We start from the raw sequence: 16,484 nt of genomic DNA, 5'->3' as shown, positions 1-16,484 counted from the left end.
AGTGCTTCCACTTAGCCAAGTAAGTGATCTTAGTTGAGGGTTTTTGACTATTCAGAAGTACGTTCTGGATCCTTATGAGCAAGACCTTTCAAAGGGTATCATACATGAAGCATCCATGCTGTGAGATGCAGAGCTTGGAAACTGGAGCGGAGTACACGGCTGCGGTCTTAGGAAATTATGTCTGGATCAAAACAGGAGGGAAAGAGGTGGCTCTATTGACAGTGTCAGTAGGATTGAGTACTAATACTGACAGGGCCATATTGATGGTTTAAGAATGAGACGAGCACGATCCTTTTAAATTCTGGATATGACTCTGAGGAGCAAATGAATCAAAGTGAAGGCATATAGAAGGGAATTCTCCCAGGACAGAAAATAGGCCTACGTTAGGGAGCTTGGGCCGAGGAACTCAGAAACAGAACTGACAGCATTTTCTGTTAGCCGTTGTCACAAGTAGGTCCACTTGGGGAATCCCCCAGAGTTGGAAAATGAAGCAGGCTACTTCTGGGCATAATGACCACTCACATTCATCAATGAAGGATCTGCTCAGCTGATCTGCCAGTATGTTGTGTCTCCCTGGAAAGTAAGCAGCTTCAAAGTGAATCGAGTGGGTTATACAGAAGTCTCGGAGGTGAACTGCCTTCTGGCAGTGTAGATTTGACCGTTTCCCTCCTTGCCTGTTTATGTAAAACATGGTTGCCGAGCTGTCAGTCTTAAATTAATAGATTTCCCCACCACCACCCCCTACTACGTGGGGAAGAAAGGTTGAGCAGGGTAAACTTACTGCTCTTAACTCCCTGACATTTATGTGAGCCTCTAGGTCTTGAGACAACCAAAGACCTTCAGTCTTCAGGGACCCAAATGTGAGCCCTCAAGCTAGAAATGATACGTCCATCACTAAAGTGAGTGTTGGTAGCACAGGAAGGAACAGAACTCCCAAGCACATTTTCAGAGAGTCTATCCACCAATCCAGAGACAAGAGGACTAGCTCTGGTACTCGAACTCCCCTGTCCAAGTAGTGATGATTCAGGGCATATACTGATGCTGGCTATATTTGCAACTTCCTGAGTCACAGTCTGGTGAGTTGCACTACACAGGTATACACTGTCATGTGAAACAACAGCCTGCAGTACTTGCATGCTGTTGTAGGCTCAGATTCATAGACTTTAAGGTCAGAAGCGACCATTACGATCATCTAGTCTGACCTCCTGCACAATGCAGGCCACACAATCTCACCCACGCAATCCTGTAACAAACCCCTAACCAATGTCTGAATTATTAAGTCCTTAAACTGTGGTTTGAAGACCTCAAGCTGCAGAGAATCCTCCAGCAAGTGACCCATGCCCCATGCTGCAGAGAGGAAGGCGAAAAACCTCCAAGGCCTCTGCCAATCTGCCCTGGAGAAAAATTCCTTCCCGACCCCAAATATGGCGATCAATTAAACCCTGAGCATGTGGGCAAGACTCACCAACCAGTAGTGAGCAAGTTTCATTTGAACTACTAGGTCTCAAATGGCTTTGAATCTGGCCTGTGGCAGAAAAGCCCAGGCATTTGTGAAGTTGAAGGCTGCTCTAAATGAATTCTAGTATTGACCTCAGTATTGATTTTTCTCAATTCACTATGAGCCCAAAAGCTCTGAATGTGGATAGAGTGGTGGATATGCTGGACAAGACCTGAGACTCTGATTTACCTATGACCAACCAATCATCCAGGTACAGGAACACAAATACCTAATTTTCTAAAATGAACTCCACCACCATGCACTTTGTGAATACCCGAGGAGCAACTAAATGCCTGCTTGGAAGAAGCAGCTGAACTGGATGAGCTCACTGACACCGAAGAGGAGGGCGGTGGAGAGCACCTTCTATAACTCCTTCCCTTTTCCCTAGGCGGATCTTGGACACTGGCAGCAAAGTTATGGTGTTAAAAAGGTTGTTGCTGATTAAAACGCTCTCTCTTCGCTGCTGGAGTTTAGATTCCAAGAGATCTGAGGGTTGCCCTGGAATCTTTAAGGTTGTGAAGCCTGTCAACAGTTTTCTTGGAGAATACGGTAGGACCTTCAAGCAGAAGGTCCTATAGATCTGTTGGACTTCTACAGGCAGTCCGGATGACTGTAATCATGAACACCTTTTCATAACACCTTCCTATTTGGGCCACCAAATCTGCACTATCCAAAAACTACCCTGAAAGGCTGTTCTGGTGACCAGTTTACCCTCCTCCATCATTACTGAGAACTCTTGCTTACAATCCTCTGGTAATTTGTCCTTCAATTCTGCAACGTTCTCCCAGAGTAACAGTCATATTGACTGAGGAGCTCCTGCTGGTCTGTGATCCTGATCCACAGGTCCCCTGAGGAATCTCTGACCAAACAAGTCTGATCTTTTTGAGTCCTTGCTACTAGGCATGGAGCCTTATTGTCTTTCCCACTCATTGGCAGCTGCCATCACAAGAGAACCCAGAGAAGAGTGAATGTAAAACTGTTCATACCCTTAGAAGGAATGAAGTATCTCTTCTCAGTTTGTTTTGTTTTTGGGAGCCAGTGATGATAGTGTCTGCCAAAGAGTCTTGACCAGCTCCTAGCCAGGGTAGTAGATACTACAACGTCCATCAACTTGTGAAAACTCTCATGTACCTCTTCTGCATGGATGCCAAGAACCAAGGCCACTCTTTTCAGAAGGTCTTGGTGGCGCTGTGGTCTTCTGGAGGAAATCTCCCACCGAACCCATAGCTTCATCTGGTGATGAAGATAAGGATCCAACTGGCATCGGAGGTGGTGGTGGCAACTCTGTAATCTGTGGTGGGAGAAGCTACCCGAAAAGGACCTGGTTGGCTGGAACTGGCCACGATACCGGACACAGACGTACCCATCTCAAAGTCAGGTATCAGGGAATGATGTTGCCAGTGCCATCATGTCCCAGAGTGCTCCCCACAGCTATTGAGATGGCTGAAGGGATGCGGCTGGAGGAGGAATGTCCCATGGAGCCCAGAGCAGCCCCTGGAGTCCCAGGACCCATCCTTGAGACTCACCCCTTAGGAAAAGACCAATGTCGGGCTGCTGTATTGTCCATGGCTCCGATAACCATGGAGGGTAAGTGCTGTGTCCCAGGTGGGATACAGAGGACTGCACTTCTGAGGTCAAGGCCAAGGAACCAGAAGTTTACAATAATGAAGGTGCTGATGCAGACAGTACCAGAAAGAGGTATCCTGAACCAGGGGGTGGCAGTATCAGAAAAGTCATGGGAGATTTCCCTCTTAATAAAACTGGATTGAGAGATGGCATAGATAGTGGTACCAGGGATTCTCAGTGCGCTGAGGCAAGAGCTGTGGGAGAAGGAACTGGCTGGATGGTTTCCAGTTCTGGTGAAACAAGTACCAAAGGTTAAGTAAGTCTCTTGCAGCTGCATATGCCTCTGGGGTACATGGGAGTGGCATTGAGTGTTGGGTTCCTCAAACATCTCTTCGGGGACAACTTTGGCACACATGGTACAGACTCCAGAGACAGCGAACCCACTTTCAGAAGGTTAGGCTTCTGGGACAGCTCACTCTGCCAAACACTTAGAGATAGTGCCTCTATCTCACCTCAGTACCAAGACTGATGAACGAGACGATGAGCTCACGAAAGGTCTCGGTCTCTTCTTCAGTACCACACATCAGGATTGAGGGGGCCAAAGATACATCTGGTGAAACACTATGTAATGGCACTGAAGTACTGGGCACACTCTGCATGCGATGACTTGGCTGGGAGTCCAAAGTGCTGCTTCCATAAGCAAACACATAAGGCTCACTGCTCTACACTTTTTCTTGCAGGATTTGAAGCCACTGCAAATGCGATATTTGTCACTACTGTTGGCCTCGCCTATGCACTTCTGGCAGGTTGGATGAAGATCACCAACTGGCATGGGCTTTCAACATGTTCCACAGGACTTAAAACCTGGGAAGCGAGGCATCATTCCAGTACCAAGCCTGGTACCAAAAAAAAGATCCCAAAGGATGCAGAAAAGAAAACCTAACACTAACTTACTTGAGAAACTAACAATAATTAGCTGCAACTATTTATGAGTGAGGGAGGCACTTAAGTAAACAAGTCTGTGATGCTCTGACAGCCATCACTGGTGGAAAGAAGGAATTGAGAAGGACAGGGAGAGACTAAACCCTCTTATACCAGCACACAGAAACAGGGGACACTTGAGCCAGTCTGACGGGGCAGGCACACACCTACAGTGGAACTGACTTGTTCAATCACTCAAAGACAAAAAAAACACTTTAATTTAAATCAAATAGAAAACTGATTGAATTACAAAAATCAGATTTTTTTATCCACCCGGGGGAGGGGGAAGTGTTAAGAAAATGTACAAACAAATTCTATCATGTAAAATTATAACTGCTCCATCATGCATCATCAGCAAGGTTTGAACGCTGAACCTTTGGCATTGTTGGACAGACCTCCATTACTTGAGCTACAGGACTATACTAAAGCAGCTGGCAGCAGAAGACTGTTGTCCCAATGCAGTATGAGCAGCTGGCATCATACTGCAACCAGGGAGTGGTCAGGGGAAATCACACACTCCCAGACACATCTCGATACATCCCAATCCTGGTGGCATGGGGCAAGAGGGCTCACATCCCATGTGGAGACCAGTGATTTCCCTACACCCCCCTGAATTTCCCCAAGACCCCCCCTAGTTTTGTGAGCTAGTTACATACCAATTCAGTGACTGTTTGGAAATTTGAATTTAAACTGAAACATTGATACACACTTTAAAAGCTTATACAGTGTATGATAAAATATGTGTATCTGAAAAAGTATAATAGATTTGAAAAGTATGATCATAGACTAGCTTCCTTGCTTCCTTATACAGCTGTTGTTTTTTATGATGTCAGTGCATTCATTTCAATGATGTTGGCCAACCTAATAATTTCAAATGATGATTTGTAAGCAAAGTCTAAATGAGCTCTCCCTGACAGCTAGTGATGAGCTGGGGCTGTGGGGAAAGGCTTCAAGGCCAGATTATATTTACAGTTACACCTAATCTACCTAGGTATCCAGCAAACAGATCTGTGTTGTCCAAGTGACAGATTTTGGCTGGGGTTGGGTTACAACCCACTTGAACGTGGGGGAAACAGGGGACGAAATGTTGTTCTTATTGTATGAGTAAAGGACAGTAGAACTGTACTTAGCCTGTGATGATTTGAAGGCATCAAGAGAGAGGGTAGGGACCCGTCCCTCTCCACTGTTTAAAGTTAGAGCTGATTAGGCTCCATAGAGAGTCTTTTGTTCTCTTAAGTGACCACTGCAGCTGAAATCACTAACAATCTGGTCTAAGTGCTTAGTCCTGTTGTGGGGACAGCGTTTTTGTGTAAGAGACAGTCCAGACTGCACAGCAGTGAGCAAGGTCCCGCACTGAGAGCTCAGCTGAAATCACTGAGAGCTGGTGGAACCTCAAGAGACCAACTCGCAGAGGTCACAGTGGCAGGTGGCAGCAGGTGACTGGCCGGGGCCATTGGCAACAGAGCAGTGGAGTGAACGGTGGCACAACGAACAGATGTGGCCAGAGCGAACAGTGAGCAGCTGGAGGAACAAGCAGGGTGCCTTCTTTTCCCCCAACGGGAAGGTGTACTCATGTGAAAGCACCTCTGAACTCTGAGTCTCCACTGACCAAGGACAACACCGGTGAGTGGAGTGCGGTGGAGGGAAAAGTGAGGGGCATGTTAAATAAACATTTGTTTGTTGGACTATATTTTAGTCACTTTGCTCCAGAATGCTAGATTTGTGACTGGGAATGGAAACTTATATAAATACGTTTCCTAGTAGGCCAAGATTTTTAAAATGCATTATTTGCCAAGGTTGTTATCTCACATTGTTTCTATCTTGGGAGGTCATTATGTTGGGGAGTTTCTGTACTAAACATTTTTATTATTATAATTAATTTTTACATAAGAATGGTCATACTGGGTCAGACCAATGGTCCATATAGCCCAGTACCCTGTCTTACAACAGCGGTCAAGGCCAGGTGCTTCAGAGGCAATGAAAAGAACAGGTAATCATCAAGTGATCATCTCCTGTTGCCCACTCCCAGCTTCTGGCAAACAGGCTAGGGACACTCAGAGCATGGTGTTACATCCCTCCCCATCCTGGCTAATAGCCACACATGGACCTGTTCTCCAGGAATTTATCTAGTTCTTTTGATAATCCTGTTATAGTTTCGGTCTTCACAGCATCCCCTGGAAAAGAGTTCCCTGGGTTGACTTTATATTGTGTGAAGAAGTACTTCCTTTTGTTTTTTTAAAACCTGCTGCCTATTAATTTCACTGGATGACTGCTAGTTCTTCTGTTATGCGGAGGATTAAATAAAATTTCCTTATTCACTTTCTTTGCAACAGTCAAGATTTTATACACCTCTGTCGTATCCCCATTAGTCATCTCTTTTCTAAGCTGAAAATTCCCAGTCATTTTAATCTCTCCTCCTGTTTCATACCCCCGATCATTTTAGTTGCCCATCTCTGTACCTTTTCCAATTCCAATATATATATTTTTAAGATGGGTGACCCGATCTGCACACACTATTCAAGGTGTGCACGTACCATGGATTTATATAGAGGCAATGTGATATTTTCTGTCTTATTATCTATCCCTTTCTTAGTGATTCCCAACATTGTTTGCTTTTGTGACTGCTGCTGCACATTGAGTGGATGTTTTCAGAGAACTATCCACAATGACTCCAAGAACTCTTTCATGAGTGTTAACAGCTAATTCAGATGCCATCATTTTGTATGTATAGTTGAGATTGCTTTCCCATGTGCATTACTTTGCATTTATCAACATTGAATTTAATTTGCCATTTTGTTGCCCAGTCACCCAGTTTTGTGAGATCCCTTTGTAGCTCTTCGCAGTCTGCCTGGGACTTAACTATCTTGAATAGTTTTGTATCATCTGCAAATTTTGCCACCTCACTGTTTACCCATTTTTCCAGATGAATATGTTGAACAGTACTGGTCCCAGTACTGACCCCTCAAGGATACCACTATTTATCTCTCTCCATTCTGAAAACTGATAATTTATTCCTACCCTTTGTTTCCCATTTTTTAACCAGTTACTCATCCATGAGAGGACTGCCCTCTTATCCCATGATGGCTTACTTTTGAAAAGTCAATTTAAATTAAATACATTTTTTAAATTATTTTTTTTAGAAATCTAGATCTGTTATGTGTTTTGGTGTAACCTGCATTTTCCTTATGTTAAATTTGAATAATCCTAACAAAACATTTACTTTATTCATATCTTTTATATATCTCATTGGACCTGACACCCCCCCTGTAAATTCAAACACCCCCCCTAATTTCAATTCCTGGGGAAACCACTGGTGGAGACCAAGACGGGAAGAATGGGACACTATGGCCTAGCGTAGTGGGGCCTAGTGTTGAGGCCATGCGTAGGGAGCCCAGACGAGCTCTCTCTCCTCTCCTCCCACCCCGGTTGTTCCAGTAGATATTAGCATGTGGGGCTGCTGTTGCTTTGGCATTTCCCCTTTAGAAGGATCTTGCTAATTTTCATTCTGATATACTGTCAAAATCTGCCTCAGCAATGCAAGCAACAGAAGAAAAAAGGAGATATTTAACAATTTACAAGGCAGACAAATATGAATGGAATCTCATGCGTCACAGAGAAATTCACTTTTCTAGCTCGAAGGCTTTCTCCTTGCCAAATTTCAAAGACCTATTGCAAGCAACTGAGGCATTAGAGTACCTCTAAAAAGGATGCAATAATCTCTTATAATGGAAAGTGTTAGGCAACCTAAACTTAAGGGTTGCTACCAGCTTCTCCCTTACTACTACCTTAATTCCTAAACAGTATTGAAGTTACAAGATACGTAAGGTGGTGTGCTACAATAGGCTAAGCTGAAGCAGAGATTTTTCAAGGGAGGTTACTGATGGATAGTTTTCTTCACTGCCTCCATAAAAACAGTGAAGTGGGATGCACAGATGGACTGAGCTTTTCTGACATGTTTGGCTTTCTTCTGCTGCTGGAGACCATTTTTTCCCCACTGTGAGCCTCATGTTAAAATGAAGGCGCTCAAAACAATAGCATTTTAACTGATATGAAATCTTTTGTTCTATTTTGTTTCTTTATCCAAGGTTGGAACAATCTTAGAAACTGTTCCTTCCTATTTTTTTAATTTACCAAATGGAATGCTACCACAGAAATCTGTGCTTCAGCAGGTATAGTGAGCACACAGATGCTCTCTTATGCTACAATAGTCAAAAAGATTAACTAAAGCAAAAATACACATCTATAAATTGGGCCGCAAAGCTGTTTAAATTCATAGGGTCTATTCAGAGTTCACATTTACGAATTTCTACTGATTAAAAAAAAAGCTAGTTTTAGACATAAGATCAGAAGCATCACTGTAGAATAAAGGCTCATGAGGTCTACCTATCAGCTCATTATGAGATAGTTTTTGTCACCCTTACTCTCACTGAGTTGTGTTTTAAGGGAGAAAAGCCGAGACTCCATGAAGTCGACTAGACACTATTCAAGGGGTCGGCAACCTCTCAGAATTGGTGTGCTGAGTCTTCATTTATTCATTCTAAGTTGAGGTTTTGCGTGCCAGTAATACATTTTAACGTTTTTAGAAGGTCTCTTTCTAAAGTCTATAATATATAACTAAGCTATTGTTGTATGTAAAGTAAATAAGGTTTTTAAAATGTTTAAGAAGCTTCATTTAAAATTAAATTAAAATGCAGAGGGCCCCGGACCAGTGGCCAGGACCCGGACAGTGTGAGTACCACTAAAAATAAGCTCACGTGCCGCCTTTGGCACACGTGCCATAGGGTGCCTACCCCTGCACTATTCTATTTCCAATCTATTTTCTAAGAAAGATGCTCAGATACTATGTTAAGAATGAACGCTACAAAACCCTAGGAAAGATAAATCTAATAAAAATTTACTACTAACCAAGTAAAGGTGGCAGAATCTGATCTTATGTGATTACAAATGTGTGGTTATTTTGTGCTATTTATATTTGGGACAACATCTGCCAACAGTAATCAAGAATGTCAGGAACTTTGTACTGCACATGAAATAGTGGTTTTAGTTCCAGTCATTTGTCCAGAAGGAAAAGAAAGAATAAAATAATGAAGTGTGTACTGCAGCTGAGAAAAAGGTAAGTTATGCAGTTCTTTAACCAATACATATTCAGAACAAGCCATATGTGCTAAAAATAGAAAGAAATTTGCTGCAGCTTATTTAAAGAAGATCATGGGGTCAAGTTCTTGTCCGCTCATGATGCTGCTTGACAATGGACTCAGCCCAATCACTCCCATCAGTCAAAGACAGGAAGACAATGAGCAACTCAGCAAACTTTATAATTAAAAGGCAGGAGTCAAACAATTTATCTCCCTAAGAACTCCTCAACCCAAAATCCCATTTTATATATTGCTTTATTTTCACTGATCTTAATTATAGCAATTTTACCTCAACTTCTGCCTGTTGTCTTGCTAGCGTGATGTTAAATATATCCAGGGTCTTTTCGAATTCCTAGAAAGTAGATGAAAAAAATACAATAATATTAACTGCTCAGGTAATAAAAATGATACATGATTCAAATATTTAACAAAGTCTGTTATTATTTTATTCAGTATGCTACAACTTTCTGTATTGCTTTCCCCAAACAATCTGTAGTGCAAAATAGCATATTCTCCATAACCGAACAATTCAAGCACTTTTTTCCTTATTTACAATATATTTCATGAACCCAGCATTTTTAATAAGCTCTATCTACATAACTTTATCTTTACTGTTTTTAGTTTACTTACCAGCACTGTCATTTGAAGATAGGATGCTATCTAGAGTCCTATTCTAGGGCACAAGACATAGTAGTCCAACATACTGGTTATTTCTGCATACGCCACATATTACCCTCTGAAGACATGATTACTATAAATACTACACTGTCGTCTCCAACAGTTAGTTCCATTCCACCTTACCTCTAAATGGTCAAGTCTTTTAATAATCTATATAACATAATAAATACTAATACCAGGGTAATCTATTTTTGTCAAGGCCCAAATTCTTGGACAAGGTATAGTCAAGAATTCAGAGAAAATTAAAAAATAATAAGTACATAAAAATATTTTTGGGTTCATTCAAAAGCATCTGGCAGTCCAGATTTGGCCTGGAGTCAGCTTATTGACTACCCCTACTAATACTTTAGATGATTCCTACATTAGAATTCATCTATTAATGATGTTACCTTCTGAAAACAGTCACTGTGTACATTTTTATAGTGTCTTGCAGCCAAAAGTATTCACAAAACAACAAACATGGATGTAGAGAACTCTCAACTGGAGATTGCAGCCAAATGGTACGCACTACCATGAGGCATGAAAGGTTTAAAAAAGAAAAAAAATAAAAGAAGGGGACTTGAAAATCCCCATTCAAAAGGACTAAATGATTTACAAGGTTTGTAGCTCAACTGAAAGAGATATTTTTAAAATTCACACAGATCTAACTGGTGTTACTGGTTTGTGCAAAAACTGTATTTTGGAATGAAACCATTTGACAAGTGGAAGGCTTCTAGGTTGGAGAGGAGTGAAGGAGCAAAGGATGAATATAACTGACAGGAAAAATAAGATTATTGTAAGGGGAACGTGGCCTCCAAGCGGTTTCTACAGTTGACACACCCTTACAGAATTAACACTACAATTTTGGAATGCAAACCTAACTACCCAGTCATCACCAAGCATCTCCACAGTTTATACTACACCATCGGCAGTAATGGTGGTTTACAGACACAGAAGATGCCAAACCCTCTGTGAGCTTACCATCTAAATTATACAAATAACACACACAAAGGCAACATACAGTTAGCAGGAGTGGCAAAGAAGAGAAGAGGTAAGATATATTACTAAATTTTATTGATATATAAATATATATAGTATAGTGCAACAAGTTAAAAGAAAACTAGATTAGTTCATGGAAAATAGGTCCACCAATGGCTACTAGCCAACGTGCTCAGGGATGCAACCCCACGCTTGAGATGACTCTAAACTTCTGAATGCCAGAAGACAGGCGAGGAAGACAGGCATGGATCTTCCCAAAACTGTCCTGTTCTGTACACTTCCCCTGAGCTCTGATATCGACTACTCCTGGAGACAGGATACTGGGCTAAATGGACTACTGTTCTGACTCAGTATGGCCGCTCTTATATAAAACTCTAATAATTATACTCTTATACTTTGTTATATAGTACATAGGTCTTTCAACATAATCCAAGCATTTCACTTTTGAAGGCAAGAACCAGAGGAAAACCACCACCAATTTTCTTCACTCTGTTCATTAATTTAAGGACTCATTCTGCCACCCTTACTCAATGTAATTAGTATAACTGTGCTACTTACAAAACATATTACTAGTCAATGTGAATAAGGTTGCAATATCAGACCTTTAGTAAGTTTTACTGAATTTTACTACTGAATTTCTGACCATCTATATCTGACCATTTATAGCTAAGAAATTAGCAAGATACTTTTAAATTCAGGTGCTCATCATCAAATTGAAAATTACTAACCTCTAACAATTTTACAATCTCTTCACTAGGTCTCTTTGATGTTATCTTCATTTTATACATCTCTTTGTAGCTCTTCACTTGTTTTCTATGGTATCGAATGTGTTCCCATGACCACATATTAAGCTTGGGTTGAACATTTACTTCCAGAATACCTTTAATAATGTATTTCCACCTAATGCAAAAACAAATTTAAGTGTTTGTTATATACTAGTAAAAGTTAAAAGCACTTCCTTCCATATTCCACACTGATCCATCTCTAAAAAGATAGAACCAAGTTGCGCAAGGGTGTAACACCTTGTCAAATACCAATCCTCTGGTCCAACAGTAGGGTATCACTTCATGGTTTCAGTTTTTTTCCTCAGAGGTTAATAGGTTGCTTTGTCCTAATCCTTTGAAGTACAGGTGTTTTCTGCAAACCTACAGGGAGCTTCTGAAAAAAGTGCATGCTACTTTTATCTTCACCTCCATGCAAAAGATCTAACTATTTACAGCTAACAGTAGTATTCTTCAATTAATGACCTCCAAAGCCACACTGGAGTTTCATCCACAGACTACAGATACCAAAATGCTATCAGATTCAGAAGTTTCTAGAAATGTGTTGCTCAAGACAACAGTTGCAAGCCTTGAGTAAGTATGCTGCATTTACTGTATCCTAGTCTCTCAATGATTCACTTTTTTTAAACTATAAAGTATTAAAAACCAGAGCACAGTTGCACAAAACCCTTAAACTCATCCGGAGAAAAGAGTGAGAAGGGATCTACACAGGATAGTATACTCAGAATGACAGTTGCAGTAAATCCCCTTTAACCATATCCTAGCTACCTAAAAGTAAGTTATGTCTCCTGGGGTTTACTGTTGGCCTTGACATATGCAAGCAAAGCAGTTTGTATGAATTCATTTTGGTTTGTGGATGTGTACATGCCCATTACATCATCCCATATCCCTTCAGATCAGTTCCTCCCTTGTTAAGTTAAAAGTATATTGAAATAGACAAGAATCAATGTTTTGCCAGTTTCAGGGAAGCTGCAATGGCAACAGATAAAAACTTGTAGTGTGATACACTTCAAGATGCTACAAGCTCACTTGGGAGGGAAGGAGGAGAGGGAGTGTAGGGGGAGAAGTAGATCTACAAAATGTATAAAGTAAACTCAGATAAGCAAAAATTTCTGTGGGGAATTTATGCAACACACTCTCATTTAAAGAGGAAAACTATCATCAGAAAATTATTTCAAGTAAACAATTTATAAAAATATATTTAAAAGCTTTTAAGAGATTTTACCATATCTTGGCATTGTTGTGCAAAACAACATCGGGTCTGTACTTCCGATATGGCAGATTTCGGGTCATCATATCAATAGACTCAAGGAGCTCCATAATACTGAAGTACTATGCAAAATATAACAAGTCAAAATGTTATAATTCGCAACAAGACTAAACACAATATAAATCAAAATGTCTTCAAAAGCAGTATTGTTTAAAATCAAGCATACTATAGGGTTCAAAGAGGTTTAATTTAGTAGGTTCCTTTTAACAGAACATTTTTTTCAGAAAGTTTTTATACTATTTATTATTTCTTAAAAACTCAGCAGGAGAAGTTCCAGACTAATAAATCCACTGATATTTTTATTGAATAAAACAACAGAATCTCACAAAGAAAGAGAGTCCTGTGGCACTTTTAAGACTAACAGATGTATTGGAGAACAAGCTTCCATGGTATTCACTCATGAAAGCTCACGCTTCAATACATCTGTTAGTTTTAAAGGTGCCACAGGACTCTCTGTTGCTTTTTACAGATCCAGACTGACGCGGCTACCCCTCTGATACTTCACAAAGAAATGTTACCTGTGGTTTATTGAACTCAATGGCTATATCCTGTAAATTTACATCTAAGTCCATTTTTGGTGAAGAAAAGTCAAAATCAGATCGAGGATTCATACGGAGTTTGGCTTTAGCGGAAATTGGACGGAATACTAGAAAAAAGAATTTTAGAAAAAAGTATGAATTAAACAAAACTGAAATGTGAAAACAAGTTAAATTATTTAATATAGTCCAATATTTATACAGGATAGACTCCACTAAAAGTTGCATCATGCCATTCACTTGAAACATCACGTTTCAGAACACAAGAATTGCATTAAGGCAACTTAAGTATACTGTACTCAATTTGAACTGAGCTAAACCCCAAAACAGTGGACATTTGAAAGGGAATTTCTTTACAAAATTCTCCTCAACAGTATCACAAGTCAGGAATTTCAAGAAGTAATCTTCATTTGCAGCAAAATTTAAATTTTATTTGCCTCTTATGATGCTGAGTTTTCTGTTGCATTAGGAAAAGCATTCAACCATAATATTTATTTCACTAGACCAATTATTACCATATGACAAGTACTATTCTCTAAAATTTTACTGGTGATCTCAATTTGCACCAATATATTATAGAAACAAGGCTCTTCATTGCTTTGGGTATGGTGTATCTGCACGGACATTAATTTCACTCAATCTTCAATTCAGCAAACTGAAAGTGTCAGAAAATGATGAAGAAAATGAAATACTGACAACTGATGAAAACAAACTTCATTAAACTCTGTCATTTTCTGTTAAAGGGTGAATGATTTACTGACCTTTCAAGCTCCAAATCTAAGTCTAAGTAAACATCTAAATCATATTTACATAGGATCCAGGAAAGTACTACCGAACTGCTAGCGAGGAGCAGTAGAAAACTAATAGCTGTTTAAATATTCAGGGCAGGCTTCTATTCATCATCTGGCTCCCAATTCTGTAAGTTGCATCTGCATAGGTAAAACCAGGCACCTTTGTGGATACAATTGCATATGTGGGGCCTTAGTGAAGGTTCCAGGATAATAGCATTAAAAATGTGAATGCCAACATCCACATTTGTACATAGCATCCAATTAATTTATTAATCTTGTCATTTGACAGTGACCTGCAAATCTCTTCACAAAATTCCTTCATTTGATCTGAGCTCACAGAGAGCCGAGAAGCATAACATGTTGCCTCCTACTCACTTGAACTGGCAGTTGGGGGCATCCAAATACATTTTTCAGTGAGATTTGTAGATTACTTTTAAAAAGTCATGTTTGAGGTAAGACTTTTTATCCACTCCTGTATATAGTTTTAGATGTTGATTACCTGAAGCTAAAACTGAGATATAAATTTATACCTGTATTTATACTAAAGATAATTTCTTCCATTTCAATGGAATTTTTCTAAGATTGCTTATATTACACAGAGTCCAAAACCACAAAAGGCTATAAAGTACAACCATTTCTGCTACATTTGATTCTGGAGAAGATCTCTTCTGTAGATCCTTGATTAGATCTAGAGAGTGAAGAGGAGGCATCTGAGCAATGGATTTGCTCTAGTCTCATTATAGGTGGTGGGGTAAAAGGATCAGAACTGACACCTGCATCTAATATCACCCTTTGCTGCTTCACTGTGTCTTGAGAACTGAGTCCTTAGCGATACTATGATTTCTGTACAAGATCCAGGTCTCTGGGAACTAGTGCTACAGCTGGATCCGTTGTCACAACCAGGTGCTTCTTAGCATTACTGCCAGGTAATGATCCTCTACTTTATTCTGCTGCAACAGGAGCCAAGGAAGTCATTGTTTGTGGACTGGCTCTGCTCATAGAGGCAATTTTCCACTGATGGCTCAGATTTCTGATCCACAACTTTTGGGTCTTTTGCAATTAACTTCTTAGAAGATGGATCTGATGAGGATTTCAGCACCGACAACACATTATGACATTTAGTCTTGTCCACAAATTCATTTGACACCAAAGCTGGTCTATGTTCTCTCTCACAGCCAACCATACTGTCCAACTGCTGGTCTCCTGAAGGAATAAGGCTTGTAATCTGTTCTGTCTCCCCTTTCATGCTCTCAGGATAAAGATGCTGCAGATGAAACACCTGGAGGGTGAATGTCCTTCTCTGAGGCAGGTAAGAGAGCATGTTTGTGCATCCAACACTGGAAAAAGCAAAGAGCAAGAGGCGCAGCATTTGAAGCCTAGTTTTCTGATCTTCAGATCCACCATGAGGTCTTAGTACAGAGTTGAAGCTTATTAATGTTACGCAATCTATAATAAAAACTAAGTTACTAAGCTAATAAAACCCTATACTAAGTAACTGCTTAATAGTAACTATTAAAAAAACAGTAGAAGTTATCTAAAAAACAGAATGTTGAAACTATCTTGGCACTATGTAGAAGGAGGATCGGACCCAAGGTCCGGAGTCATTCCTAATCCATCACAAGTTGACAAGTGGAAGAAACTGAGATAGCTGGAGAGCCATGCCCTCCCTTTTAGAGCCAACAGGAAGGGGCACGTGAGCATTCCAACAGGCACTGCTGGTCAGATTACACCACCTGAGTTGCACGCAGCATCTCATGAGCGGAAATACGCAGAAGCCACTCAAAAGAAGAATTGAGTATTCAGAGAAACAACCATCTCCTTTGTTATTCTAAATTTCTACAGTAAGCTAAGATTGTGTACATATAGTTTCAAGCAGTTTTCAAAGGATATCTATAACATGAGCATAAGACACCAGGACTCAACACAAGTAACAATAATTGATAAATAATACCAGAAAATTATTCTATTTTTGTACAGTATATTACTTTCTTTTGGAAGGTAGGAATACATTCAGAATTATATGCTTTCATGGCAGTATTAAATAATCTATAACAAAATACGCTAAACATCTCTGTACAGTTAAAATATATTTGTTACGGTTATGCCATTGTGATTGCCAAGAGACACCAAAAAAATTTAAAGCATAGCGAAATGTTAAATGAATGGAGTATAAGTTTCAAAACCCACTTCAAGAAAGAAACCTAAGCAGAAAGCTGAAAGATTTACCATTCTTTAAAACAGACCACATGGCTGCTCTGGAAAATTTACA

At 40.1% G+C, this 16,484-nt stretch overlaps 1 protein-coding gene across 4 annotated transcripts in view; it reads right to left on the bottom strand.

The window, feature by feature from the left end:
* The window catches only part of VPS13A (vacuolar protein sorting 13 homolog A), a 339,425-nt gene that overhangs the window by 270,818 nt on the left and 52,123 nt on the right, over nucleotides 1-16,484 (bottom strand). For 3 of the 4 annotated variants that reach the window (XM_032790455.2, XM_032790457.2, XM_075067294.1), the window contains 4 exons: nucleotides 13,407-13,534; nucleotides 12,844-12,950; nucleotides 11,565-11,736; nucleotides 9,470-9,532 (listed from right to left, as the gene is read on the bottom strand). In XM_032790455.2, coding sequence (XP_032646346.1) covers nucleotides 9,470-9,532; nucleotides 11,565-11,736; nucleotides 12,844-12,950; nucleotides 13,407-13,534 — 470 coding nt within the window. Of the gene's footprint in view, nucleotides 1-9,469; nucleotides 9,533-11,564; nucleotides 11,737-12,843; nucleotides 12,951-13,406; nucleotides 13,535-15,004; nucleotides 15,081-16,484 lie in introns of those variants that run through there. The other variant, XM_075067295.1, reaches the window with a different exon arrangement.

This window comes from Chelonoidis abingdonii, chromosome 6, assembly GCF_003597395.2.
Source record: "Chelonoidis abingdonii isolate Lonesome George chromosome 6, CheloAbing_2.0, whole genome shotgun sequence".
Classification (NCBI taxonomy): Eukaryota; Metazoa; Chordata; order Testudines; family Testudinidae; genus Chelonoidis; species Chelonoidis abingdonii.
The sequence above is the reverse complement of the archived record's forward strand: the minus strand, read 5'-3'. Positions and strand labels throughout refer to the sequence as shown.